The sequence below is a fragment of the Epinephelus moara genome, chromosome 5 (assembly GCF_006386435.1).
Source record: "Epinephelus moara isolate mb chromosome 5, YSFRI_EMoa_1.0, whole genome shotgun sequence".
Lineage (NCBI taxonomy): Eukaryota > Metazoa > Chordata > Actinopteri > Perciformes > Serranidae > Epinephelus > Epinephelus moara.
Genome location: NC_065510.1, coordinates 23315524 through 23343489, shown reverse-complemented (window position 1 = coordinate 23343489; position 27966 = coordinate 23315524). Strand labels below are relative to the sequence as shown.

Sequence of the window (27966 nt, the reverse complement as noted above, 5' to 3'; positions counted from 1 at the left end):
ACAGTTTTAGCCCACTAACTATCCCACTATTGGCAATGGTACTACTATACTTTCAATAAAGCAGTCGTACTATCAAATTCACAAAAACTCTGTCTGAATACATTGTTCTTCTTAATGGGTTCAGTTGACTATTTAATCTGCAATTTCCTATGACCTGTATCCCAAACAAACACCATGTGAAACTGTACGTGGGCAACTGTGCACTCAATGGGTATGGACTAGTAGTGTATTAACTTCTAATGCCACCTTTTGGTATTTCTTTTTATTGCTTTACTCATGTGCCACAATCATGAAGTATTTTTTATTCAAAATATCTTTATTTTGTCACAGTGGCACTTCTCACCTGCCATACATGCCAGCTCTTCAGCTCATTCAGGAATTTTCCCATCACCTTGTCACCACACCTACATGCCAGCCTATCGCCTGTCCACACATTTCCAGCTCCTGCCGTCCAACACAGCCACCTCACCAGGCTAACGCCACTCACCTGTAGATCATTACCCCCTGTCACTATAAAGACACCTGCCTCACAGACACTCCTTGCCTTTGTCATTTATGCAAGACTTTCCAGTGTTTTTTCTGGACTGCTTCCTTGGTATCAACCCTGCCCGTCCCTGACTCTCCTGCTTCCTATGCTCCCCGGTAAACCACTCTGCCTCAAAACTCTGCTTCTGCCCTCCTGGTTCCTGTTTGCCTGTTTCCTGCCGCTTTCTGAAAAGAACGTCACGCATCTTTCCAAAGTGAGTTTAACGGTTCAGTCACCTGTGATCTTCTCTCGCCTTTGAGTGTGTGCCACAGATTCCATGTTTCATTGCTGCTGTCAAGCTCTCCCCTGCCCACGGCCGGCTTCGCATCAGAGAGACTGCTTTTTAACAAATTTGTTACAAATTTGGGGGCTTTCCCAAGCAAATATTTATATATGTGATAGCTTGCGATTAAATCAGCATATACAGTATAAATTTCTGTCACCCCTTAAAGTCTCTGTGCAAGTGCCACCCTCTTGATGAACAATCACCATAAGATGGCAATCCTGCAGGGGCCCCACATTAGCTCTTGAAACAGGCCCCAAGATGCTTAAATCCACCTCCCTGGTAGGATCCAATTTAACAATGTAGTAAAAGTGAAGGGGGAAAACCCCCCCACAAAATCTGGTTTTAAAATTCCAGTTGCAGTGGTAATAATTTAGTTTTTGTCATTTATTCAAATCGTCTTGGTTATGCGTCTTAAAAGACCCTTGAATATTTTAACTAAAAAAAGAGAAGCATACTGTCAAAGTGAAGTGGGCAGCCACTGTGGAGAAACTTGAGTTTGTTCGCCTCTTCACCTCGGTCAGCGGCTGCTCTTTAGCGATCACTTTAAGTCACTCATTTTCCTGTTATATCAATCATAATCCCCATGACCTGGGACAATTTAAAATAGGATTATACCCTAACACACCAAACACACACACACACCTACACACACATTATGTGAAGACACTGGTATGGTTGTGTAGGTTATGCACTTCATGACCGGTCAGACAACTAATGTGCCTGTATTCCTTAAACATGACAGAAGAAGTAGAGGCGGCTTAACTTCAATCAACACACTGTTTCTGTGTGTGTGTGTGTGTGTGTGTGTGCGCGTTTGTGTGTGTGACTGCTGTCCATGTGCACAAGTTGCGTAAGCTTATTAGCAGCACCACTGGTCAGAGGAGGAGATTGAGGTTAGTCTAAGCCCTAATCCTCGTGGACCGTATGCTTATTACCCAGCAAGCACGACAAAATCCTGGCTCCGCCCCTCCGAGAAAGACACACACATACACACACACGTCGCTACAACACACATTTTCCCTGCCTCTTTGTTTACTGCTCGGGTCAATCTGAACTCTTCCTCTCTCCGTCTCTCTGTCTCAGCAGGAGGGCAGACAAGGGGGAGGAGGAGGAGGGGGAGGAAGAGGAGGAGGTGGTGTGCACTGCTGAGTAGTTTCCCAGTCGTCATGACGACCTCACACCCCACCATCTCCAGAGCTGTCTTCCTGTTGCCACGGTGACCTGATCCCGTTCCATCTCCGCTCCTCTTGATGATCCGGATTGGGCTGACAGAGGAGCGCGATCCCGGAACACCGTCCCATTTTCCTGAAGACAGCTCGCGGATGGGACAGTGGATCACACGCAGGGACACGGCTCGGATGACAGGAAGGTGCGGCGTGCTGGGAATGCTGTGGGAGTAACACCGAACCGTTGCCTGGAAACAGCAGCATGCCAATACAACAGATAACTGTGGTTCCGGCCAGGGAGACAGCCAGCAACGGCAAGAGCTCTACTCGCTCTAAAGACAAGACTGAGGTGAGTTTCTGACCGCAAAACTCTGTTCTCGAGCCTCTGACGTGCCAGAGAAAGCTCTGTAGCTTTATATTCTTGTTAGTTTTTGCAGTTATGGCTTAAAACTAGTGTAAAGTTGGTCAAATTACAGAGATTTATGATTCAGGATTTGTGTTACCAGAAGGTAGAAGTCATTTGATTGGTCCTCTTGATGGCTGAGGTTGCATATGTATGCGTGTGTGTGTGTGTGTGTGTGTGTGTGTGTGTGTGTGTGTGTGTGTCTGCCTGCCTCTAGTTTCAGCTGACAGTCTCTTCAACTCACTCAGTCACTCACACATACAGTACATGCATGCACTCAGCCGCCTTTTATCACTGTTCCCCCATTTGGGGTTTGATGCTTTCAACTGCTATGGAACCTCACATCACGTCCACATCATGGAACATTATAGACACTCCGTCACACCCCACCCCACCTCACCTCACCTCATGTTGCGTCACATGCAAAAGGCTATAAAATGTTTTTCTCACACAGCAGGGAGCTTTCGTAGTAGACAGAGATTGGGACTTAAAGCAGGAAGAGAACTGAGGTCATCGTGGTCATACACTAAGTACAGAGTTGAGTTCTAATGGAAACTATATCATTTACAAACTCATGCAGGAGGTTGGATGGTTGTTGCAGAGTTGGTTTGTGGGTTCTTGGTCTCTCAATTCCAGACACGAACGAGAATGTTTTGTTGTTTGTGCACTCATTAAGCTTCACTACAAACCTACTTGTTAAGATGAAAACAGGAACTTAGACAGTCCCTAACGTCTTTTTTGGAATAACTGTAGTATAAAATGGTTCCACTTCTTCAAATTTGGTAAAATATGAAGTGTAATTTTTTTTTATTGCCCTACAATGATCACAAGATCTGCATCTAAAAGTACAGACTGTTGGATTACTAGCTTTTTGAAAGACATTGTCATTTGTTACATTACCTGTAACCTCTCTACTGTCAGCGCCACTCCAACCCTACAGAATTAAGAACTTTCAGTTAAGGCACATGGATGTCTTTTAGTTTTCAAAAGTATCCAAACGATTTAAAGCAGTAACTCTGAAGCTGAATGAGTCTTTCAGTTGGGACAAGATGGGTATTTTTTTTTTACCTAACTTCAACCATATCGTGGGGAACAGACATAATGAGAACACAGGCCATACTAGTTTCTATACATTAATGTACACAGGTAAGAGGAACCAGCCCAAGGAGAGATTTATATTTAGTCGGGACACCTGTTCACATGTGTAAAGAAACCATTATTTTTAGTGGCAGCTGTCTATGGTCAAAGAGTGAACTAGAACATCAGACCTGAAGTCTGGACTGCAGGCTACATGCCCATTTTTTCCCCATTTCCTTAATGTAGCATGTGCACACTAATTTTGGAACCCTATGGGTGCTATGTTGCACAAAGCAAGACAGCATCAACTGCAAGGCTAGTTCAGAAGATCTGGGTTCGGCTCTAGGAGTGGAGAAAGGAAGAGACTGAGACAGAACTTGCGGCTCAAAATGGTACCATATATTGAAAAAATATAACAAACAAAACAGAGGGAATGGCCACTCACAAGAAACAGAAAAGAAATTTCAAATTCAAATTAACATTCAATGAATTCAAGGCAATCAAATGAATACAATAAGTTCAATACGTTCAAATTCAAAAGTTCAATGAGCCCAATCAGTTTGATGAGCTCAGTCAGTTCACATAATGAGCTCAACAAAAGCTCAGGTTGCCCACAACGCGAAGGGCTGCAAACACGATGACTTGAGGCGGCTTGAGTGTCCAGAGGGGCAGTGTCCGAAGTGGGGAAAGGGAATGCGCGAGTGTGTGTGTGGGCGACAGGCCGCTCAAGCGTACGAGCCGCGAGGGCATACAACAAGGGGAAAAAAAAGTGGCTGCAACAAAGAGACTCCTACCAGCCCGACCAGAGCAGGAGGATCGGTTCCTGGGAAGTGAGTAGTGTAGCGGGTGGCTTGCAGACTCACTGCCCAACGTGCATGGATTCAGTTCACATGGATTCAGTTCCTAGTTCCTTAGCTCGCCATCAGACCTGGCCTGAATAAAAAGGAGCAGGACCAGTGTCAGTTCTCAGTGTACACCAAATATATATATATATACAGTGGTGTGAAAAAGTGTTTGCCCCCTTCCTGATTTCTTACTTTTTTGCATGTTTTCCGCACTTAAATGTTTCAGATCATCAAACAAATTTAAACATTAGTCAAAGATAACACAAGTAAACACAAAATGCAGTTTTTAAATGAAGGGTTTTATTAANGCTGGTAGTCGGCTCCTATAAGTTGACATTAGTTTAACAAGTTAACAAAGTTTTGGATGTTGACATAGCGAAATTATAACTTTTAACCGTTAATGTACCTGCAGCGTTTGTCTGTCTCCGCGTGCCCCACTCGCATCACCCGACTGACTTCCTGTAACGCAGTTTTAGGGACACGGATAGGCCGCGCGCGGTCATGTGACGGCGTGACGTAACGACGCCCAGACTGACGCTAGGAGACTGCTAGGAGATATGAATGAACTCGGTTTTTCCACCCGGGTTACATTAATCTGACAGTTGAAAATGAAACAAAACAGAAAATATGTGGAGGGTAGGGGATTGTAGCACACAACAGAGACCACCAGCATGAATCAGAAAGAGGATGTGGTCATGTACATGGTTTGCATTTAGACTATTAGGCCATGAGGATGCCCACAAACTGAATGTTTAACAGCAGGTTTTTTGTTACCCTTCATTCCACAACGATCCACTGATAATAACCTAAATAATCCTCACAAATATGTTTTTATTTTGTAGATTTGTTGGGTGAGGATAGGATATTTATAATAATCTTGTTTAAATAATGACACCAGGTCTGTGTGCACACCTTGCTTCTTGTGCAGTGTTAACCATCTGCATGGTAGACTGTAGTCAGCCCAGCATAAAAATGATAAGCAGAAACACTGAATGAGCTTATTGAATGATGCAGGTCTTGGGTTTACTCTTATCCAACCCCTCATCCATATAAAAAGGAGCAGTCTGTAGGATTTAGTGGCATCTAGCGGTGAGGATTGCCGATTGCAACCAGCTGAAACTGATTCCTTCAGTGTTCATTGTTCAGGAAGTTTTTACCAGGAGCCGAGTTATCCGCAGAGGTCTCCTCCTCTCCAAAACAAACGGACCAGGTAATTAAAACCAGTAAAACACTGAATAAAGTTACACATTAAAACTGACAACTGACTGGTAAAAATGTTTCTGTGAAGCAGTTTGGCTCGTTGTAGATGGGCCACTAGCCCAGCACCTGCTAACATGTGCTCACCTTTTTCCTCTGATAATTTAAGATCCAGATGTTGAGGAGGTGTTTACCGGGAGCAGAATTATCCACAGAGGTCTCCTCCTCTCTAAAACAAATACACTCTGTGATTTAAACTGGTAAAAATACTGAATAAAGCAGTTTAATGTTAAAAATCAGTGGGGGTTTTTCAATGCTGGCTAATCACAGAGAGGCTACCAACTATGGCGGCCGAAGTGCAAACACCCTGGACTACTGTAGAAACATAGCAGCGCAACATGGTGGACTCTGTGGACGAGGACCCACTCCCAATGAACGGCTCATTCTAAGGTAACAAAAACACAGCGATTCATATTTTCAGGCAGTTATACACTAAAAGAACATGAATGAAATTGGTTGTTCAAAATAACAAAGCCCCCTAAATCCTACACACTGGACCTTTACAATTTAACATAGTGTAAAGTAGAACGATTTTACTTTAATTTTAAGGATCATCTTCTTAGTTTTAAGTATGAACGCAGCAGATAAAGGAACATCACATCCAGAAACACAAGCGGAAAACATAAATAATGCAACTTTAATTTCACTGGACCTGTAAAATGTTTTAGCCCATTTACCACAAATCAATGATGCTTAAATCATTTTAGAAACCATGACATATTTTTCTTACTCTTCTAGGAATCAACTGGTTTCCATTCCTATCCATAAGATATCAAAATTACTTAGCATTACTTTACTTCTGTAATCTGTCACAGTGGCCATCAAGTCTGCACTGATTTTTCTTAAAATAACATGGTTACCCCTGTTCTGGTCTGGTTGATTTTCATACTGCACAAGAAGGAATGGGAATCAATGGCTATCTGGACCTGGAGAAAAAATACATTTGAAAATAGATTGCTAACTTGCAAATGTTTATCTGGACTACACATCAAAGGTGAAAATATAAAAATAAGAATATAGAAAATATAGCTGTAAAAGTTATGATAAAAATACACACCTGTGTAAGTCCTGTCTTTCATTAATAGACACATAAGTCTACTGCAAAATGTACATTTCAGTATTTTAAATGCTTTGGCCTTTCCTCTTAAAGACTTCTTATTGTGATAAATGATACAATTTAGATACACACACCAATATCTGCCACTGTTAAAACCATACTGGCTGTTTCATGCTATTTATTTTTGCTTCATGAGAAATTTGTCTGTTTGTGGATGTTATGTGCTCTTCCTGTTAGTTTGAGGTGGGGAAGCTGTGTTGGTAAAAGGTGATGTCACGTATTTCATCGGACCAATCAGGGCTGAACACTTAAGAGTCAGAGTGTGAGAAAAGTTATTGATTTGTTTGGTTATCTTGACACAGAGGAAACCACAATACCACAACCCTGATGAAGCAGATGAGCTACATTTTTTAGTTTAAAAAAACTTAATCATTTATAACTATGGATATTATTCTTATTTAACTAACAAATATTTAATGTTACAGAGAAATACTAAAGGTTTTAAATCGAGTGTTAAGGTTCTTTAAAACACGTTGTGACCAAATATAAACAGTGCAGCTACAGCTTCACAGTTGGTCGGTTGTCTAAATGTGGCTGTAGGTGTTTTTTGAGCCTGAGCCAGAGTACAGAACCAAAATATAGCCCTCAGTCCACGCTACATCACTTAATCCCCTCTGCAGAAACATGCACATGTCCACACATAGACTGACCAAAGTCTCTGCTGTGCATCAGAGTCAGAGTGTCGGCAGAGGAGCAGACGCTCAGGTAGGTGACAGTATGATGGCGTCTCTGATGCAGCACTTTTTCACCACCGAACTGTGGGTTGAGGCTTGTACGAGGCACCAGCAGGAAGAAGCGGAGTGTTTTACTGTGATCCTGTGTGCAGTTAGGTGTTCTTGCAACGCTGGCAGTTCTTTGTTGTGACTTAGACTTGTCAGGCTTTTAATTCAGGATACTTTGGATGTTACATTGCAGGTTCTTTGATCGTAGGAAGGAGTAAAACCTTTACATGCGTGGAAACTTATAGGGTGATGGAGCCAGTGTAAAATCAACGTGCCTTTTAAGAGTACAAGAACGAAAAGCTGGGCATTGATCATTTGCCTTTTTAAACATTGCTGTACTCTGTCTGTGTTTATATGGTGTGAGCTGAAGAATGTGACGATGATACAGATGCAACCACTGTACAGATGCAACAGATCAGTACACACACAGTAGTTCTGTTTGAACTGACTGTATTGGCTTTGTCAGACAGGGGAGTAGCAAGTTGTTGTAGTCCGTTCAGATGTGCCGCTCTTAAAGGAATACTGTGACATTTTAAAAACACTGTTGCTGGCTTTCTTACTTAGAGTAACATGAGGAGAATGATGTCACTTTAACGCCTGTGTGTTCAGAAAATTGCACCAGTTGTCTTTAGCTTAGCTCGGCTCGAAGACTGTATCAGAGAGAAATGGCTAGCTTAGCTCTGTCCAACGTGCCTTCCAACAACAACTTTAATATTTTAACATTAGCATGTTGTTTTAGAAGCCATTGTGACAGGTGACGACTTTTCATGCTTGCAGAAATGTGAACAAAACCAAGAGATTCCTTTAAGCATGTGTACCCAGCTTACAAGCTAACAAGACTAGCTCTTTCCCCCTGCCTTCAGTCTTTGTGCGAAGCACTGTTAAACACCTACAACATACCTCTTCACTGAACACTCTTTACTGGAAATGTTATTAAAAAGTATTTTTTAAATGTAAAAAAAGCTACAATTTCCTCATAGTTCTTGTATTGTGATCATGTATGTTTATAGCAAGTTTTATCTTCCGAGAGCTTAGCTGTGAATGCAGTGGTTTTTAACAGCCTACACTCTGGGTTTTGACAGGTAGAACTTTACATAAATGCACCACAAAGCTCAGAGCACTGACATGATGAAGTGGCACAAACATCTGTATCTTCTCAGAAATGCAAATTCAGACTAATGAAAAATACTCTGAACATTTCACGTACCTGATGGGGACACACGCACTGCCATTAGCCTCATAACTACAGGCAATTTATTTTAATTTTAACTGTTTTTAACCACATGGTGGAGGTTTAGAGTTACAATGTGTGATATACTGTTTCACGACTCATGATGAGTTACTGATCTGTCCTGTTGAACTAAAACAGCACAAACATGTGCCCTGTGCCCGGTACATGTGTCCATGTAGTGTAACACCCAGAGGAGGCTACAGAGTGTTTGCTTTGACTCCACGCAGGACTACTGATTTAAACCTGGCCATCAGCAAATCCCTTGATCAGCTTAGATGATGCAGCCTGGTACTTGTGTCTCTCTTATTTATTTCACTGATTTGCACAGAGTGTGCCCACAGCTGTGTCTGTGTGTGGGCTGGTGGTTGGTACAGGCAAGCTCTGTTTTGCTTTTTATATGTCAAGTATAAAAAGTATAAAGAAGCCACCCACATGAGATGTTACAATCATCAACTTTGAACTCTGCAAATATCCTGTAAGATACATAAAGTACACCTATAGGAATTGTACTGTATGTCCTATATATAAATACCAACATTCCATACCTCAAACATGTGTTGCATGTAAGCAGGCATGTATTGGAAGTTACCTTTGTTTATTTTAAATTATATTTTTCAAAGGTTTTTGACAGTGTTGTCTTCACATCAAGACCATCAGAGCTGTTGAGTATTTTAATGAATATTATTATAGTCAACAAATCCTGTCAAAACATTGAAACAATGAAGTGAATCCACGAGTATATTCTGTATAGCCAAAGCCTTAAATATCTTCTTCCTCTGTGTCATAGACCTCCACTGCATCCAAAGTGAGAATGACATGTTCCTTCACTGTAAGATGAGCACGGGCGCTGTTGTTTATTTTGAGTCAGTCCCACATACACCGGCCTGCTGCAGTAAATACTCATGTTAATCCACAGCTGAAAGTAGTCCCTGTTCTTGCTTGAGCAGTATTTGTTTAAACAAAACGATACTCTTGAGATGTTTATGGAAATTACTTGGCCTTCTTAGAAATTAAAGTATATTTGTGAACCTGTTTTTATATACCTCTGCCAGGGAGGTTATGTTTTGGTTCGGTTTGTCAGCACAATTACGTAAAAACTACTAGCTTGATCCTCATAAAACTTGGTGGAAGGATGTAGCAGTCACCAAGAAGAACCCATTAAATTTGAAGGGGATCCAAATCATGGGGTGGATACACAAATAATTTTTCACTTTTGTTAAGATTGCAGGATAGTTTGAGTAAATGCCATACATCTTTAAGCCCAGTAGATTTTAGTAAAGTGATAAAAAACTAAAATTTAAATTACGTTGATGCGACCTCCCAAAAGATCCAGAAGAGACTTTTTTCAGAGAAAAATTAACTTTTAACATTTCTTCTGAGATGATGACTCTTTTTTACAGATGTTTCATTTAATCTGTTTTAACTTTTACTATTATTGCTTGGTTTGGAAATATAAATATGTCCAATAGGAACAGACTTCAAAGATTTGTCAGAATGGCCAGTAAGATATCAGGAAGCAGTCAGGCCATGGTCTTGGACATTTAAAACTGGTAGATCCTTAAAAGGGCTAATGCTATATTGGACTGCCAGGACCATTCGCTTCTGGATGAGTCTAAGCTTTTGCCCTCTGGACGACGTTACAGGGCACCTGTTAGGAGGACCAAGAGATTCTCCTTTATCCCAAGTGCTATTGATACGCTTAATAGCAAATGGCTCTCTGGCTGTATTCCTTGAACTCCCTTTGCACACTTGCACTTTGCACTCTTGTATATGTGTAGCCTGCTTGGTATGGTCTGAATTTTTATTTCCCTGCTCTAGCTCTGTTGATTTTTTGCGTGGATGTGTCATTGGTGATGTCCTTTGTAGTCTGTTTTATGTTTTTATGCGAACCCCGGGGACAATAAAGACAACTTTAAACCTTAAAGTTCAGTAGTGACAAAAAAGCCAGTTGTAGAAATCTGATGGCTCCATGTCACAACCCACTTTCACAGGTACTAGTAATCCTCTGGGGTAGCCTACGCATGTTGTTGCCAAACTTCATGCAGAAAGAAGTCGTTACTGAGCGCTCGTTCTAATAGATTTGGAAGTTTGTGCTAGCAGATTTTCGTAACATAGAAGCTTTGGCAGAGGTCTGTGCACTCTGTGTTCCTTTCTAGTTTTGTTTTCTTTTTGACAATTGTGGAGTTTAGAGAATACCACAAATTTCAACGGTTTACATCTTGACCTACATGGGCATGTTCCTCTTTTTATTTCAAAATGAAAATATAGAGACAAACAAATTATGATCATTTTAATAATTTTCCTCCTGTGAATATACTATCAAAACATATCTCTTTAACTTTCACTTCATTTTATGCTTCAGTTTGTCTTCCACTGCCCACTCACTCCAACACCAGACAGTTGGCAGGTCATCCTGCTCGACCCCATCGCATGTTCAGAGATGGACCATGTTGTGTGTGTGTGTGTGTGTGTGTGTGTTTGTGCGGGAACTATTTTTCACACATAGCTCATACAGAATCCAGCACCTTTCCACAGTAAAGATAGCTGAGGCTGGAGGTGTGTGTCCACTGTCTGGGACACGACGTATTTAATCCCATAATGCACCTGGCTGCCAGTAACATCACTGATGTGGCTCCGGATGAGAGCCAACTCAACGTAGTGATGGAGGAAATGTTGATTTGAGAAGGACTGGAAAAATAGTGTTTCTCCAAAGATTTCCTGTTGCAATCTGGTAGTTTCTAACTATAGTTTTCCCAACAAACTGAGTGTTAAGTCAACATTCTCTGTTTAGACACCTGCCAAAAGATTCTGATGTTTTAGGGCCAAAAAAACTCAGTGGAAATGCTGTCCACTTCTTTTTCACTATATAAACCAAAGCCCTGCGGGACCTCTATGCTCAGCCTGCATTTATTTATTAAATGGTTTTGAATCAGAAGTAATAAACTCATGTAAACACAAATACACAGCTGATTAAGTTTGGGTGATCTGATAAGTCAAAACGATATAAATTTGCCGTTCTTGAATCAACTATACTTTTAAATTCTCCACTGGGCCACTGTGACTGATGCTGGAAAAAATAATCCAGACTTTTTTATGTCACATTAGGTTTTTTACAACTTGGAAAACACACAATCTAGATACTAGGGAGGATATTCTTTTGTTCATGTCGGTTTATCAGTTGGTACCTCCTACACAGAGCACTCTACTGGTGAACTTGTATAAGAAGCTTCAGGCAGTGAATGAGGCCACAGATGTCTTGAGGGTTGAGTCAAGGTCTGACGGCTGAGTTCGGACAATCAGCGCTCTAGGAAGTCCTAGAAAAAGTGCTCTTAGTTTGCTTTAAATAGAGACACATTGCAGAGCAGCATCTTGTGCACTAAGAGGAGGACGGCCAGGTAATAGGATTGGCTGGTTTTAGCTCGGGTCACAATGAAATAACAAGGACATCGAACCACGCATGATTCCTGACGCTGGATTTAAACCAGTCGACACACAGCCAGCTGAATGACACCGAATACTACAGAACATGTTGGTGATGTTAAAAGCTGATTAGTTTAATTGTATAATGTTTTTGTTTTTATTGCCAAGTTAAAGCATTAGCTCGTCTAACTGTCTTCAGGTCCTGAGCAATACACCTGGACCTAAACAGCTATAGAAATATTATAATGTTTAGATATATTGATATTTTTACTTTTTGTACCCCAAAATAACTTACAAAAGGCCGCCAAAGCACTTACAAAATATGCAAATCAGTGGTATATTACTCACGTACTGTGTACTTCTACTTATACTTCAGAGGAAGACATTATACTACTACATTGGCCTGACAGAGACATGTTACTGGTTACACTGCAGATTCAGATTTTACTCACAAAATATAACAATTACAACATGATGTTTAATTGTTTATTAAACTATCCAGTATTATATTAGAATTGAAAGCAGCACCTTAAACAGACAGTAAGCAAATTAAAGTACAATGTGCCATCATTGCTTCTTAGTATTCTCCTCCTGCCCCTGCTTCATGTACCCTTGAACACATGCATTCATTTTCTTTAACACCTGTATGGTGTAGAAAGAAATGAGAAACACTTGACATCATGTATGGCAAAAAAATATTTAAATGATGTAAGGGCCTCAGAATAATTTGAGAGTTGACAAATCTGTTAAAATCATAACAGTTTATTTATTAGACTAATATTAGGACTTAATTTATCGACAGCAGTTTGTCTGTTATTGAATTTTAAACATTAGGCTCATATAAAATGATTGTGAGTGAAGAGTGAAGTTAATATTTGGTGACAATACAGTATATACAGGCGTATCTTGGCGTATTATTGAATATTTCTCTTTTCAGTGTTGCACTTTGTAGACGGTCCCTGCACTCAGCTCACAGCATGCTGCACACATATAGTAGAGCAACATTATCTGTCCAGCCTGGAGGGATTGTTTTGGTGACGTGGCTCATTGTTTCAGTTGGAAACTAGTGTAGTTTGTGTTTTATCAACGTTCTGCTCATGAGTTGTTGATCCAGGAAGTTTGACTCTGAATATCTTTCCAACTTTAACAAACTGCTTTAAGCAGGCAGCTGCTGTCCCCCATCTTCGTGCCGCACACTGGCACTGAATCTTTTAGTGGTATGGAGTACAGGACTGCACCAGCCTCCTTTCCTCCCCGGTTATCAGTTAATATGGCAAAGAAAACACCAAAGATCTACTCACGGTCAGAAACATGGTGAAATATACATGGCGAGACATGCTCTGCTCACAGTCTGTTCTCTGCAGAGCCCTGAAGCCCCGCCACTGCACAGAAATACAGAGTGCTGTTTGCTTGTTTATTCAAAGTTTATTAATACTGAAAGGCACACCCGTGGGTTCCTAGCAATACACCTGCCTAGTGTGAAGTAGACTGGATGAACGGCTCCCGAGATATACAAAGGACAGACAGAAAGACAGTCAGACACAGATTATTTGCTTTATAGATAGATAAAACTTGGATGTCTAATGCCACATGCTCCAAACTAATGGGGGACAGCATTTCACTTTTCAACTGACTGGTACAAGCACTCTGAGCTTTTTAAAAAACAAAACAAAAACAAACTCACAAAATGTCAAGAAAGGAAACATTCTTAAACCTATTTGCTTTATGAAACAGAACCGCATATCTTCTACATTCAAGTTTTCCTCATTCACCTACAGTAAGACTTTCTTAATTGCTTGTTCTCTTTATCCAGAACAGGCAAACCGAACACTGGCTAAAGATGGGGCCATTTGCATGTTTGCATCAGCCACCTAGCAGCATTGGAAAAACACTGATTATTTAACATGAATTTGCTTTATTCTGTGTTTTACCAATTTAAATCACCAGGTCTGTTTGTTTTGGAGAGGAAGAGACCTCTGGGGATAATTTGGCTCTCGATAAAAACTTCCTGAACAATGAACGCTGCAGCACATGGGAGAAGTTTCAGCTGGTTGCAGTCTGCAATCCTCACTGCTAGATGCCACTAAATCCTACACACTGTTCTTCTAAGTTATTATAAAACGCACTTCATTAAAACTAAACAGAAGCTGAGTTAGGTGTGAAAATATGCTGCTGCCTCTACACACTGTTTTCCCTCGCTGTCTCTGGCTGCCCGCTGAGCAGTGGCTCTCACTTGTTCTTCAGAGGCAGAGCATTAAATTATTTATTATTTATTATTATTTCAATTAGGATTTGTAATTTCACCCAGGTTTGCATTTGATTCTTACACTATTTTCATAATATACCATCAATTACCAACAGTTCATTTTCATCATTCTTTTCATCACCTCATGATGAAAAGAATCACAGTGAAACATTATGCTGAGATAAATGAGCCCTCAGCTCCTGTGCTCCTGTGAGTGCAGTGAAATATTGTTTTAATGTCTTATTACATCTAGTGTTGTGTGCCAGAGAGATTGCTGGTTTAAATACCCCAGGCTGCATTGCCTCATGCCATTAAAGCATCACATACCTCTCCGTGGTCTCTAATGATTTTCCATCTCTCCATCTCCCTGCAGGGGAGGAAGGCCCCCGGGCGCTCAGGGAGTCGATCCAGCAACATCTCCAAGGTAACCACTGACTACCAGAGTTTAAAGGGCCAATATCAAGGTCACAATTCACAGAGTCTGATAGCACCATTCACCCAGACAGAATCTGATCTGCATGAATGTGTTAACACTGAAGTGGTATTAATACAAGGTTGCTCTAAGTACACACTGTTGCACAAGTTATGAGGCACTGAATGATGCTCTGAGCTCCCCTGATTAATATTTTCGTATACTTACTATGAATCAAATGAGTGTGTGTGTAGTGTGGAGGAGTTGCTCATAGAAATAAACCCGCTGAGAATCATCACCTGAGCCTTTTAACATCCATCCATCCATTTTCATAACAGATTCCCTTTTGTCTGGTGTTTCACCTCGCTATATTTGTATATTTTTGGCAGTGTGTTTCATGGATGCCTGCTGCCTATAGTCTGTCACCTGGTCACTATCTTTTTCTAAAGATATCTGTTGGTTGTTTCAGGCCAGCAACTCTACAACAGGACTGACTACAGCCTCAAGAACATCAATCACTCCGTCTTCTCAGGACATATGCAGGTGAGACTGCCGTCTCTTTAGTCTCAGGGGCAGAAAGTCAAAGACAGACGTTCCCTGAATATCTTCAAACACCTCAGAGCAGCCACACTTCTCTCTGTGATATTAACATGCACAGTTTAAAGCTTCTTCTCCGCTGAGTGGGAGACTGAATTAGTATGGTCTGCTGCACCCAGAGGACATTAACAAAATTAAAATGGATGCTGAAGTCCAATGGTGCTCCCATAGCGCAATCAATAAAAAGAAGATGGCCGATTGCAGAAATGGGATCCCTCAGATTATTACTTCTATTTGTGGTGGGGTCGTCACGCCGATGACCTCAGTCCTGTCGTTTCAAGGCTGAAAGGACGCTGTGTTTTATAGCAGTGTGGACACACGGGATGGACATGAGTGCTTGGACCTTGTTTTGTCACACACCATGCTCAAATCATTCCACATTCACCATTTCCTATTCTGATCACCTGGCCTGGTAATTTGAATGAACTGACATTTTGTTATCACTTTATTATTGTTCCATATATTGTGTCCCATTTTCTGTCTCTGAGGAGTTATTATTTCACCTGAACCCCTGCAAATTAAATACGTGTCCCACCCACCAACATAATTTCCAGTCAGCACAGAAGCTGGTGGGAGCTTCCAGGAAGAGATTATTTAATTGTTTTCACATTCATTGGAAAAATATGCTGAATTTTGACTTTGTTTCATTAAGTTGACTTATGGTAACCTAAAGGGCTGCAACTCATCAACAGTTATTTTTTTGTTTTTTTAGATACAGGTATATGACATCGCCACTCTTACCTACAAATCTTGTCAAACTGACCTCATCACTTAATCACTGAAAACGTGAGAAGTGAACAGAGATCCAGAAGTCTGGAATTAGGCCGGCTATTATCTGTTTATCAGTCGGCTGTGGAGGATGCTGATCAATGTCTCTTCGGGTTGATTCACCAGAGTTACAAAAAAATATGTTTCTTCATTTCATGTCGTATATAGCAGTGCAGATTTAGTTTTATGTGCTCAGGCTTGGTGATATTTCTACCTTAACTCAATTACAATAGATGCTCAAAACACTGACATACAAACAATGTTCCTCAGAATGATTAAGAGTTCTCACTGTGAGCTACTTTTCAAAGAAACAGACCCTTTGACAAGTGCTGACAGTGAGTGAGCAGATTCCGGAAAAAGCTGTGCATGTCGACTTTTCTTTTTTGTTTTTTGCAAACTGTGAGCACCACAGAGGAAATCCATTTCACCTGCATTGTATTTGGATGAAAGCAGAAATCTTAGGAGCAGGAATCTCAAAACATTCATACCTAAAGATGAAACATACTGCATTGCTAGATAGTAGGAACCTTATAAAAAGCTAATAAGCAATATAAGCAACATAAGCAATGTAATTTGGGTGTAGTGACCATTTCAGCCCATTTGTTCACTTAATGTCTTCACACTTGTCTTTTCTGTTTTGTTTCACCTTGTGTTTTACACATCTCCATCTCTCTGTCTGCATGTGTGTGTTCAGTTCTACCCAGCTGACCCCTTTAGAGGAGGATGTTTCTGAATCGCACAAACACAACAAGCACACACAAAACTCTGTGATGACTGTCACCAGCACAACTCTGGGCTCATCAGCTCAGGCACAGAAAAAGCAGGTGAAGCGCCGCCACCGCCGCAAGAGGAACAGCTGCACCGGCTACGACTGCGTGGAAACCAACGGCAAACAGGAGCAGACCGACCGCAGCGAGCTCAGCTCTGATCGCAGCGAGCACGGGGAGAAGAGGGAGCGGTCTGTCAAGAACCGGAGAGAGCTCCCACCTCGCCTCCGCTGCTCAGGGGTCCCCCAGTCGGACTCCACCTCTGAGGATGAGGCGTGGCGTGAGGCCCGCAGCTGGAGCAAAGAGAAAGCCCGAAGAGTGCGCCGCCGCAGCGGGAGCAGCCGAGAGAGGGATGGAGTGAATGGGGGTAAAGGAGGGGAAGACAAGGTGCAGATCATGGAGCTGCAGTCTGTCGGCTCGGATGAAGGGAAGGAGAACCAGCCTCTCGTGGAGGAGAGTGGAGGCCTTAAGAAGCGCCACAGCAGCAGGGCCTCGGCAAAGAGAGACGGCAACGTTTCACAGAGGGAAAGCTCACACAACAGAGACCAGGAGAAGGGCTACAAGTCAGGGGACAGTTCCTCACTGGCAGAGGACGCCGAGGAACTCATCACCAAGAGATACCAGGAGAAGGGGTCAGGGGGTGGGGACATGTCAGTGCCCACACCACAGAAACACTGCAGTATGAATGGAGGCACAATACGGCAATGCTCTGATGACTCTGAGATGGAGGTCTGCAGGTTAGTGGGTGTTTATGAGCCTAATATAAGTGTGAGTGGGTGCACTTCTCATCTGTCAACATCAACTTCAAGCTCAACTTTGACTTTATCGTCCAAAAAGGAAAATTCTCTTAGTCAGGGATCCAGAAATACCCCAAAAAACAAAGACAGTAGTACAGAGGTTGCATATCATTACCTGCTCTTAATGTCTGTACTGTATATTTATCTTCTATGTGTGTGTGTGTGTGTGTGTGTGTGTGTGTGTGTGTGTAGGATCTGCCACTGTGAGGGGGATGACGAGTGCCCGTTGATAATGCCTTGTCGCTGCACGGGGAGCCTGAGTTTTGTCCACCAGGCATGTCTCAACCAGTGGATCAAATCCTCAGACACTCGCTGCTGTGAGCTCTGCAAGTTTGACTTCGTCATGGAGACGAAGCTAAAACCTTTACGCAAGGTAGGCACACGCTCATAAATCTCACTCACAGCTATGAACTGTGATTTACTGTCAGGCTGTAATAATGAACACCATTTCCCTCCCTTCAACTAATGCTGCCTCTCATCTCCCTCTCCACCCCTCTGTCCTCCAGTGGGAGAGGCTACACATGTCGAAGGGCGAGAGGAGAAAGATCTTCTGTTCAGTCTTGTTTCACCTGATAGCAATAGTGTGTATGTTGTGGTCAGTCTACGTTCTGTTCAAGAGAACAGCGGAAGAGATCAGACTTGGGAAGAACGGTAAGTAATTCCTCCCGCTCCCTCGCCCACATACCAGAGACACACAGAGTAGAGGTGTTATGATCCACGGCGGGCAGATTTGATTGTAAAACATGATTTCTCACATACAGGTGGTGTAAGTAAAGCCAAAGAACATTTCTCACCTCAACAAAATTGTTTAAAAGTGCATTGTTTACATCAGCGTGCAGTTTTCCTGTCCTTTCAAGATTCAAAGGTTGTTGTGTTTTTCGCATGATCATAAAAAATATAGTGAAACACAGTGTTCGCACAGTCATGGAAAACCTGGAAAAGTCATAGAATTTCACAGTCATATTTTCCAGGCTCAGAAAAGTAATGGTATTAGGAAAAATCATTGAAAGTTTTGGAAAACTTTGTTTTGTGTGTAATGAAATTGTTATAGTAATCTTCCATGGATAGCCTCTCACATCAGCAAACAATTTTCTGCAGCTGTTCTTCTTCTTCTTCTTCTTGCAGCGGCAAGAAAAAAAAACTTAATTATGGGTGCTTAAAAAGTCACGGAACAGTTTGAAAAGTTTGTCCATGAAAGTGTATGGGAACCCTCTCCTATTCTTGAGACTAAAAAGGCTAGTGTACAATAAAGAAAATAATATAGGAGTAAATATATAAATTATACCGGCCTCACACCCAACGACTTTGTAGCGATTTTACTGTCACAGACTAATTTCTAATGTCGGAATAAAATCTCAGCCAGAGCTATCTTTTTCTCATCTTGACCTTCAGACGAAATCAGACATGTTTAATAATATTGCAAGTTTTTAGTCTTGGCTCATGCAAATACGGAAGTTCAATGACATGAACTTTGTCAGCAACCAATGGCTGCGCTCTCTCCAGCACCAAACAGGAAGCCACAAACTGGGTAGACAGTAAACATGGAGGGGAATGTCTTGGTTCTCTTGTACTGTGTAAAAGGAGGAGAAAGTGGGGGAGTTGTGGAGTGAACAAGAGTCTACATAATCTTGTTGTAGTCTTGCAAATAGTGACCCTGCAAGATCTTCAGTTTAAGAAATCTTATAGTGTGTAATTAAAAACTCACATTGTCTTTAGATGTGAGAGGGCGTCAAACTTAAGAAGACTTTTCAAATTCTTTTAGGCATCAGAAAAACACACATTCATGATGAAAAGATGAAAAACATTTTAATATACTATGTAGTGCAAGTATTTAAATGCTATAGCTTTATAGGGAGGTGGGCTGTGCAGGCTATAGTTGTAAGACAATATATTATAAACTGTCAATATAAATTAATACACTGCCAAAATTTTTATCACATCCAGTCCACACATCATGCTGGTAAAACACTCAATACAAACAACGCAGGAGCATTAAAATGCTGCACTGTAGCGCCCCTAGAGGTCAAAAACTTCTTAGGGTACCTCGAGCCATTACACCTGTCTGACTCTGGTGATGTGATTTTGAAGATACATGTTCTGTGTAGTCACTCAATGTGTTCATGTGAATAGTGTGTGTGTATTGTCTAGTATAAATCTCCCAGTTTATGTTACTGTGATGGTGATCCACACATGTCCCTCCGCACATTAGAGGTAAAGCTTGAGGGAGAAGACACTGGTTTTCTTTATTGCTGCTGCTGTATGAAACTCAGAAAACTAAGTGTTTACAAATAAGTTTAATTTCAACTTACAACCAGATCACGTTCTGTTTTCTGGTTGTCATCAGGGGCTTTTCTGTTGCCAAGTAGATGACTACTGATATCTAATGCTGAAAACAGAAGTGCTGCCCTCTTTCTGTTTTGGTTGCACAATGGTTGATCCACTTCCTTTGTGCTGGGCCCACATTTTCCTGGGAGATTGTACCCGTTGGCTTACAGGGAACTAATCTAAATGCAGATGGTGTCATTACTCTATAGCTATTACACTGAGCAATCAGTATTAGGATTAAGCAAAACACTTGTCTGTTTTCACTTTAACAGGCTAAATCATGAAAAAGCACCAGTGTGTTCTTTTAAGAAATATTAATTTCTTCTACAGTGAGTCAGCAGGTAGCTCTCTGTTTCTACTGACACTGACGAGTCACATGATGGTCGTCATCGAATAAAATCCGGGATGTGCTGGTTACAGCCTGATGAACAGCCTGTTTGTCAGAATTTATGTCATTGCGTTAAATAAAAAATAGTTCCCTCAGTGCTTTTGTGTGTTCATTGTTGTGTTTGTTGATGGTGTTGTGTGTTGTGCTGTGTTCATAGTGTATAATCACGCTCATATCGTAGGACCTCGGGTCAGAGGCAGAAAACATAGATGCAGTACGTTAAAAACACTTCATATATATTAATAAACATTAATATATATTTAATGTACTTTATAAATAATAGCGTAGAACACGTTTAATCAGAGATCATTTAAATAAAGAGAAATTACATTCACTCTTGATTGCAGACGATTTTTGGAGAGTTTCTCTACTGAAGTACAATACGCCACAGGGTAAGCACAGCTCTGCACACACCACCATCATGATCCACCACACCTCCTGCAGGTTGACGAACATTCGCTCTGTGTGTTTGTGTGTGTGTTTGTGCGTCCTCAGGTGTGCTGGAGTGGCCCTTCTGGACCAAGCTAATTGTGGTGGCCATCGGCTTCACAGGCGGCCTCATCTTCATGTACATCCAGTGTAAAGTCTACCTGCAGCTGTGGCACCGCCTCAAGGCCTTCAACCGCATCATCACTGTGCAGAACTGCCCCGAGAAAGACCTGCACAACCCTCAGGCCCAGCCCAACGCCCTGACCAACGGCAGGCACGAAACAGTGGAGGTTCCCGTCGCTCCGGCCCCCGTCCCGGCTCCAGATGCACAGATGGACTCGGACATGTCGGTGGAGGCTGCGGTGGCTCCCGCACAAAACCCTGTCTGACTGATTCTCTCCTCCCACTCAGAAAGAGTCCTTTATCACACCCTGCTCATCCAACAACACAAGATGGTGTGAGCACCGTGTGATTTAGACCCGTACAGTGTTTTAGTGTTGTTTGTCTCAGCTCCTGTGAGTGCTGATCTTGAGACACGAGACGGATTTAAAGTCCTTCAGTGATCGAGGAAAACCGAAAGGCTCAAGGGCTGCAGTGGCGTGAATGTGCAAAGTAACGAAGAATGTGGCAGGCCAGAAAAAAGGAGAAGAGAGGAGGTGAAGAGATGTAAAGGAAAATAAAGCCATCAGCAAGAGAAGTTTGTAAAGACTGTAGTTATGTGATATATTGACAGTTTTATTCCTGTATGCACTTTCTCAAACTGCACTGACGTGATTTGAAGGTGTGAACACCCTGTGGATGCTATTAAAGCTCTCAGTATGCTTCAAACGAACCTCAGATGACACGTCTTACAGCCACGTCCTCGGGCAACAGTGTTAGTAGTTGTTTCCAAATGGCCAGAGGCCTGCTGTCACAGAGAGGAGCGAGATGAGAGGACTCAGACTCTCTCCTCAGAGGCATTCCTGGTGTTGCACTCGGTTGTCTGGTTGTGCAAAAGAAAAAAAAAGCTTGAAAGACAAGTTCACACCTCTGCACACCAGGAACTGTCACTGCGTCAAGGGGTGGTTATTGTGGACGGTGAACATGCGTGCGGTTCAATTGTTACTGTTTGTTGTCTGCATAGAGGAAAATGTTCACAAGTTTGGTGGCGCGGTCTCATCACATGGAAGCAAAAAGTATGAGCTTAAAGTTAAACTGTCGGACATATAAGCACTTACACAAGGCTGAGACATATGCCATGTCTTTAACCACCTGGAAGATGCGAGGTTGAGCACTGGTTGCTGTTCTGGTGCCTACTTTGTGCCAACTCTCAAGGGCACAGAGGCAGGTTGCGTCTGAAGTTGCTAAGTGATCATAACCAGCACTGTATCACAGTGTACTTACCAGAAATCCCAAATTTGTTAGTCTTCAACGCGAGACACCCCGAGGTGAAGGAAACTGTTTAATTGTTTCCATGACATGTCTTCTCTCAGACTAGTGGGAAGAAAACGCCTCACAGCAAGAGGGTTGCTGGTTCAAGTCCCAGGTGGGGTGTTCGAAGCCCTTCTGTGTGGAGTTTGCATGGTCTCTTAGTGTCAGTGTGGGTTTTCTCCGGGTACTCCAGCTTCCTCCCACAGTCCAAAGACGTGGAGGTTAACTGGTGACTCTAAATTGTCCGTAGGTGTGAATGTGAGTGTGAATGGTTGTCTGTCTCTATGTGTCAGCTCTGTGATAGTCTGGCTACCTGTCCAGGGTGTACCCCGCCTCTTGTACAATGTCAGCTTAAAAACAGTGAAAATTGTTTTGTTTTTTTAAGATTGTTGACATTTTTTTCTGATTTATGGCATGATAAAAACAGATATCAAAAATTCACCCTTCAAAACTTTGACTCTGATGTGTCAACAACCTGAAACAAGAAATTTTAACCTGAATTTATCCAGTGTTCAGATTTCTGTTACAGAAATATATACAAATCAGTCTCGCCGACAGCGTGTATTCTAATATGTATTTTTTATTCTATATGTATTCTAAATAATGGTGCACACTGTGGGACTGTGTCTCTTTGTAGGCCTTGTGGTGTTGCATTTGATTATACACGAGATGTGATGGAGAAGGTTGCACACCTGGCCACTGTTACATGAAGTGTGAGCGGGCGTACACCTGATAGAAGGTCTCAGACGCTGTTAAGACAATCCAACGACCACTGTGTTTGAAGCATACTGAGGCCTTAACTCTCGTTCTGGACAATCAGGTCTTCAGACACCAAAGAGTAAAGACATGATAAGTAGAGAAACAATTATTTAAACTGTATATTTAGCTCAGTCTGAAATCTGAAAATCTAATGTTTTGAAAGAACTGACTTTATTTATTATCATAGAGGAGAGTTTTGAATATTTCCTATAATTGAAAATCTCGAGTAGCCCAGTTGTTGATGACGTTTTGTTTCGACAGTTTGCAGCTTTATGACGTCCGTTATTGAAACATTGATGTAACTAGAGCTTTCATGGTCGCCATCCTGTGATGTTTTTAGACTTGACACACTGTGTGAGTGACTGAGCGGTCAATTGAAAAAAAGAAAAAAAAAAGGCGACTGTTGTTTACATTTGTCCACTTTTCTACAGGTTTAATTTGGTTTTTTTTTAAATCACTGTCGCTGTCACACCACAGGAAGTACTCTGTGTCTCATAGCCACCACGACGTTAGAGCACCCAACATCTCTGTCAAAACCTTTTTTCTATCTCTGATTGGATAACACGGAGTATTCAGGTTACATACGACTCATATTTGTTTGTGCAATAAACAATGAATGTAGAACCCCTCACAGGCTGGTGTGGAGTTACTGAGTCTGGCTCCATCTTGTGGACAGTCACAGAGCAACAGCAGCATTTCCCCCACACAGGCATATAAACTCTTCCTCTATACGAGTCTGGCAGTGTGACGCTCAGCTCCACAGTCTTTGATACTGAGCCACATATGATTATTTTCAGTCCGACATCAGCAACATCTCATCCACATCCTCATCATCCAAATCATCTTCATCATCCTCATTGTCATCTTCTGCATCATCTTGTTTCTCCTCCTCCTCCTCCTCGTTCTTTGTGTCCAAACCTTTGTTAGACACCTTTCGCAGTTTAATATTTGGAAGTTTCTTCAGATCACCGGTCCACTCCCTGCCACGAAAAAAGATCAACAAACGTCACCAGAGAGGATGTTTATGAATCCTCAAGTTGTCACATAATAATAATAATTTCCCCTCGGGGATCAATAAAGTATTTCTGATTCTGATAAGCAAATCCTACACTTAAAATCAGCAGTGTGAAGGATTTAGTTGCGTCTACGTCTAGTTGTAAAGACTGCAGATTTCAACCAGCTGAAACTTCTCCCAAGCGTGTAGTGTGAACTCCTGGTTAGGATTTCTTCAGTGTTCATGGTTCAGCAGGTTTTTACTGGGAGCCGAATTATCCACAGCCGTCTCCTCCTCGCCAAATCAAACAAACCAGGTAATTTAACATGGTAAAAATACTGAATATACCAGTTTCACGTTAAAAATCTGTGTTTTTCTGATGCCGTTTGGCTCGTTGCAGAGGGGCTGCTTACTACAGTGCCTGACGTGAAAGTATGAACGGCCTTATCTAGAGCCAGTGTTTGGTTACACTGTTCTGGGCTACTGTAGAAACATAGCGGACTCCACTGACCTGCTCCCTGTGTAGATATAAGCAACTCATTCTGAGGTAACAAGAACACAGTTATTCTTATTTTCAGGTGATTACACACCAAGGAAAACACATGTATTATATTCCATTTCTGCAAAGACATCCCCCTGAATCCTACACACTGGAGCTTTAATTGCATTTTTCAAGCTGAATAAATAACGGCCACTTCTCAAATACATAAATAAATTCAAGCTGTGACTCTTGCTGACTCACCTGAATGTCTTCAGATGCTTTGCGTTAATGATGTCTGGGATCTCTGTGAAGACGACAGAACACAGGATCATGTCATGGAGGATTGTCCAACACTGAGTGTGAACATGTTTAGCTTCAGTGTGTCTATTTATACGGTGATGGACTCACCAAACCCAACGCCCTCATACTGCGCTCGCTCTCGCTCGACCGTCTGTTTGATGACAGCCTCCCTGGCGCCATGGAGACGACCCTGCCGACCTTTGATTCCATTCATCAGCTCAATCTGCTCGAGCTCAGAATCAAACCTTTGGAGGTACCTACGCAAACACACACAAGAACACACACCAGCTCACTAAACATCAAGATACAGAGTGCTGTCAGAGTTAAGAAATAAAAGAAAAGCTGTTCTACTTTAAATGGGAAGTGACAAAACAATATTAACATAAACTGTAAATCTTTGACCTTTCTATGACGTCACAGGCATCTTTTTTAGTGTAAGTCGTCTTTTCTGGATCCAACTGTTGCTGAAACCACAACAGCTTCTCCCCTGAGGGTCAAGAGACAAATACAAGAAAGAGATGGTGTTTGATGAAGAGTGATGTCATTATCACAACCAGCATGAATGCACAATATGATAAACAAACTCACCGATGCTGCTCAGACGAGTTGCTTTGTCATTCTTCTGCCTGCAGCATCACAGAAACCAGTTAAATGAAAGTAATCTGAGCCTACGACAGTGTGTGTCGAGCAATGTTTTTCCAGAGGACATAATTCAGCCTCGTATATAGTTAACTTCAAAGTATGTTTTCATAAAATACAAGATAAGCAGGTAAACTTCCATTTTTATGTCTTCTTCAATTTCCTCCTGTGTGTCTCCATCCACACACTGTATTCATTTACTGACTTTACGTGAGCAAAATGTTAAATATTCCGTTATATTATTCAATTCAATTCAGTTATTTGGCCCGTTGTTTCACAAAAGATTGAGTCAGTGTCTTTTAGTTTAGTCAAGTTTAAAGTGTTTTTTACCAGTTAGACCCAGCTGAGTGTTTGACGTGCCGACTCACAGGACATTGGTGGAAATATGAGAGGATTAACAATCATGCTGAACCATGCTAACCTTTCCTTTGCATTAGCATTCTTGTATTCTTCATTAGTTTTGATAAAAACAAGCCAGATTCCTCATTATCAGTGATGGAAAGTAACTAAGTACATTCACTCAAGTACTATAATTATACTTACTTAAGTATTTCCATTTGATGCTACTTTATACTTCTAATATTTCAAAGGGAAATATTGTACTTTTAACTCTACTAAATTTATCTGACAGCTATAGTTACTAATTACTTTCAAGATCAAGGTTTTACATCCAACAACATATATGACTTTATAAATATGATGCATTTAATGACACTCCTTCTAAATTAAACAACCGCACAATATAAAAACTAGGGCTGTGTTAATAAAAAAAACAATTTTATTTATTATTGACTCATCTACCAATTATTTTCACAATTAACTTATTAAATGTTCAGTCTATAATGTTAAAATGTGGACAATGTTCATCTCAATTTCCCAGAACCCAAAGAGACATCTAAAATGTCCTCCTTTGTCTGATCAACAGTTCAAAAGACTTTTCATTTACTATCATAAATACTCGTACATTCTGACATTTAGGACGCTTGAACCATCAAATGTTGACATTGTTGCTGTTATTTGATTATCAAAATAATTGGCCATTAATTTTCTTTTAATCAACTAATCGATTAATTAACTATTTGTTGCAGCTCTAATAAAAAGGTAGTTCAAATAAGCATAATTTAGACCTGCTGACACAAGTATTGCTGCTAACATAGTGATGCATCCATAATAATTAATAATATTATGTCACACTGACGGGAGTCACTCTGCTGCCTGATGAGTACTTTTTAAATACTGTTAAACTCCTACTTGGAAGTAGCATTGCTTCTTTTACCTATCTTAGGTTTTACCGATCTGAATACTTCTTCCGCCACTGCTAATTACACAAACACAATAAAAATATACTGCTCCTTTGGTCAGTAACAACAGTTATCAGCTCACTGACAGCCACTCACATGTTGCACTATAAACATCTTATATTTAATGCGGTGTTTTAGTTTTAACAACACTGAGAGTCCCTGCATCATAATTGTGTGTTACTTCTTATCCCCACACCTTTCTTTCTTCTTCAGTCTGATTTCTTCTCGGGCCAGGTAAGCAGCTTTCCTGCTGTACGGGTGAACAACCTTCTCCGGAGCTTTGCCTTTTCCTTTCTGAGCTTTAGGCTGAAAAATAATATCAAATAATAATAATTATAAGCGCGAGAGTTATTATCAGTTAGCTGGTGATTTAAATAACTGTTATTATCAATAATATATTGACAGAAGTAAGTTACAGCAGCCTTACCATCTTTGCTGTTTGGAAACACGCGTGGTGCTTCTCTGTTGACAACCGGACCGGAAGTGTGGCGGTCCGTCATCATATTCTGTCCGGATGTGTTGCGGTGAAAATAAAACGGTTCCTGTTTTCAACGCGTCAAAAAATTACAAGCAGTTAAAGTCATTAATTAAAAAAAAAATCCTGATAGTTTGACGATGGCATAATTAAGAATTCTGCGTGCCAGGAATTTTACAATGTTTCCTGTTACGCTGTATATTTAACCTCACATTGTTTATGTTTATTTGGATGGATAAATTATTATGTTATGTTTAAACAATGAAATCCATCATTAAACTTCTGCTGGATATGCTTAATTAACCCTTTGAAACCTGAGCAAAATGGTTTGATTTCTTTCAAAAACATGGGGAGAAGGCGATGAGCAACTTAACAAGAAATGGCCCAAAAATTTGGCAGAAATTAGTAAAAACAAAATATATAAAAAAAATAAAAAGTTACAAGAAAATTACTTGAAAATAAAGAAATAAGAATAGTTTTTAAAAGTTCTGAAAATAATATATATATATATATATATATATATACTGTATGTTTGCAATTTTTTCTGTATCATAATTTTGAAGATATAATTATAACAATTATAAATATAGTTTTTCTGCACATTTTGACATTTGTCACTGCTTTTTGAAAAATTTCTCATTATTTTCCTTTCCATTTTTAAGCTAATTTTTAGGTCACCTTTTACTAATTTCCTGCAATTTGTGGAATATTTCTTGCCAGCTTGCTCATTGCATAAACAAATACACAAATTTGACATTTGAATTTTTTTGACAAATATGTTAATCGAATTTTCTAACATAACATAACATAACATAACATAACATAACAT

General features: G+C 40.9%; 2 protein-coding genes across 3 annotated transcripts; one reads left to right on the top strand and one right to left on the bottom strand.

The window, feature by feature from the left end:
- Positions 1 to 1919: 1919 nt before the first annotated feature.
- On the top strand, positions 1920 to 23212 carry marchf1 (membrane-associated ring finger (C3HC4) 1). Of its 2 annotated transcripts, XM_050044993.1 has the most exons (8): positions 1920 to 2327; positions 14669 to 14719; positions 15177 to 15250; positions 16767 to 17576; positions 17829 to 18009; positions 18143 to 18287; positions 20697 to 20741; positions 20845 to 23212. In XM_050044993.1, the coding sequence occupies exons 1-8, from the start codon at positions 2241 to 2243 to the stop codon at positions 21165 to 21167; spliced, it is 1716 nt and encodes a 571-aa protein (XP_049900950.1). In that variant the 5' UTR covers positions 1920 to 2240; the 3' UTR covers positions 21168 to 23212. The 2 variants fall into 2 exon arrangements, with proteins under 2 accessions (XP_049900950.1, XP_049900951.1); XM_050044994.1 differs by lacking the exon at positions 20697 to 20741 and having other exon boundaries at positions 1924 to 2327.
- Positions 23213 to 23350: 138 nt separating this feature from the next.
- On the bottom strand, positions 23351 to 27157 carry tma16 (translation machinery associated 16 homolog). Its single transcript, XM_050044995.1, has 7 exons — positions 27090 to 27157; positions 26859 to 26968; positions 25311 to 25348; positions 25125 to 25209; positions 24831 to 24979; positions 24684 to 24726; positions 23351 to 23927 (listed from the first exon to the last, which is right to left on the bottom strand). Exons 1-7 carry the CDS (start codon positions 27090 to 27092, stop codon positions 23741 to 23743), a joined length of 615 nt encoding a protein of 204 aa, XP_049900952.1. The 5' UTR covers positions 27093 to 27157; the 3' UTR covers positions 23351 to 23740.
- Positions 27158 to 27966: the final 809 nt, after the last annotated feature.

Excerpts from the sequence above, each read along its gene's own strand:
- marchf1 (XM_050044993.1), top strand. The coding sequence starts at position 2,241 with ATGCCAATACAACAGATAACTGTGGTTCCGGCCAGGGAGACAGCCAGC. Across the intron at positions 2,328-14,668 it reads GCTCTAAAGACAAGACTGAG|GGGAGGAAGGCCCCCGGGCG; the intron begins GTGAGTTTCTGA and ends ATCTCCCTGCAG. Across the intron at positions 18,288-20,696 it reads GATCAGACTTGGGAAGAACG|ACGATTTTTGGAGAGTTTCT; the intron begins GTAAGTAATTCC and ends TCTTGATTGCAG.
- tma16 (XM_050044995.1), bottom strand. Across the intron at positions 25,210-25,310 it reads AACTCGTCTGAGCAGCATCG|GGGAGAAGCTGTTGTGGTTT; the intron begins GTGAGTTTGTTT and ends CTTGACCCTCAG. Across the intron at positions 24,980-25,124 it reads GCCTGTGACGTCATAGAAAG|GTACCTCCAAAGGTTTGATT; the intron begins GTCAAAGATTTA and ends GTGTTTGCGTAG.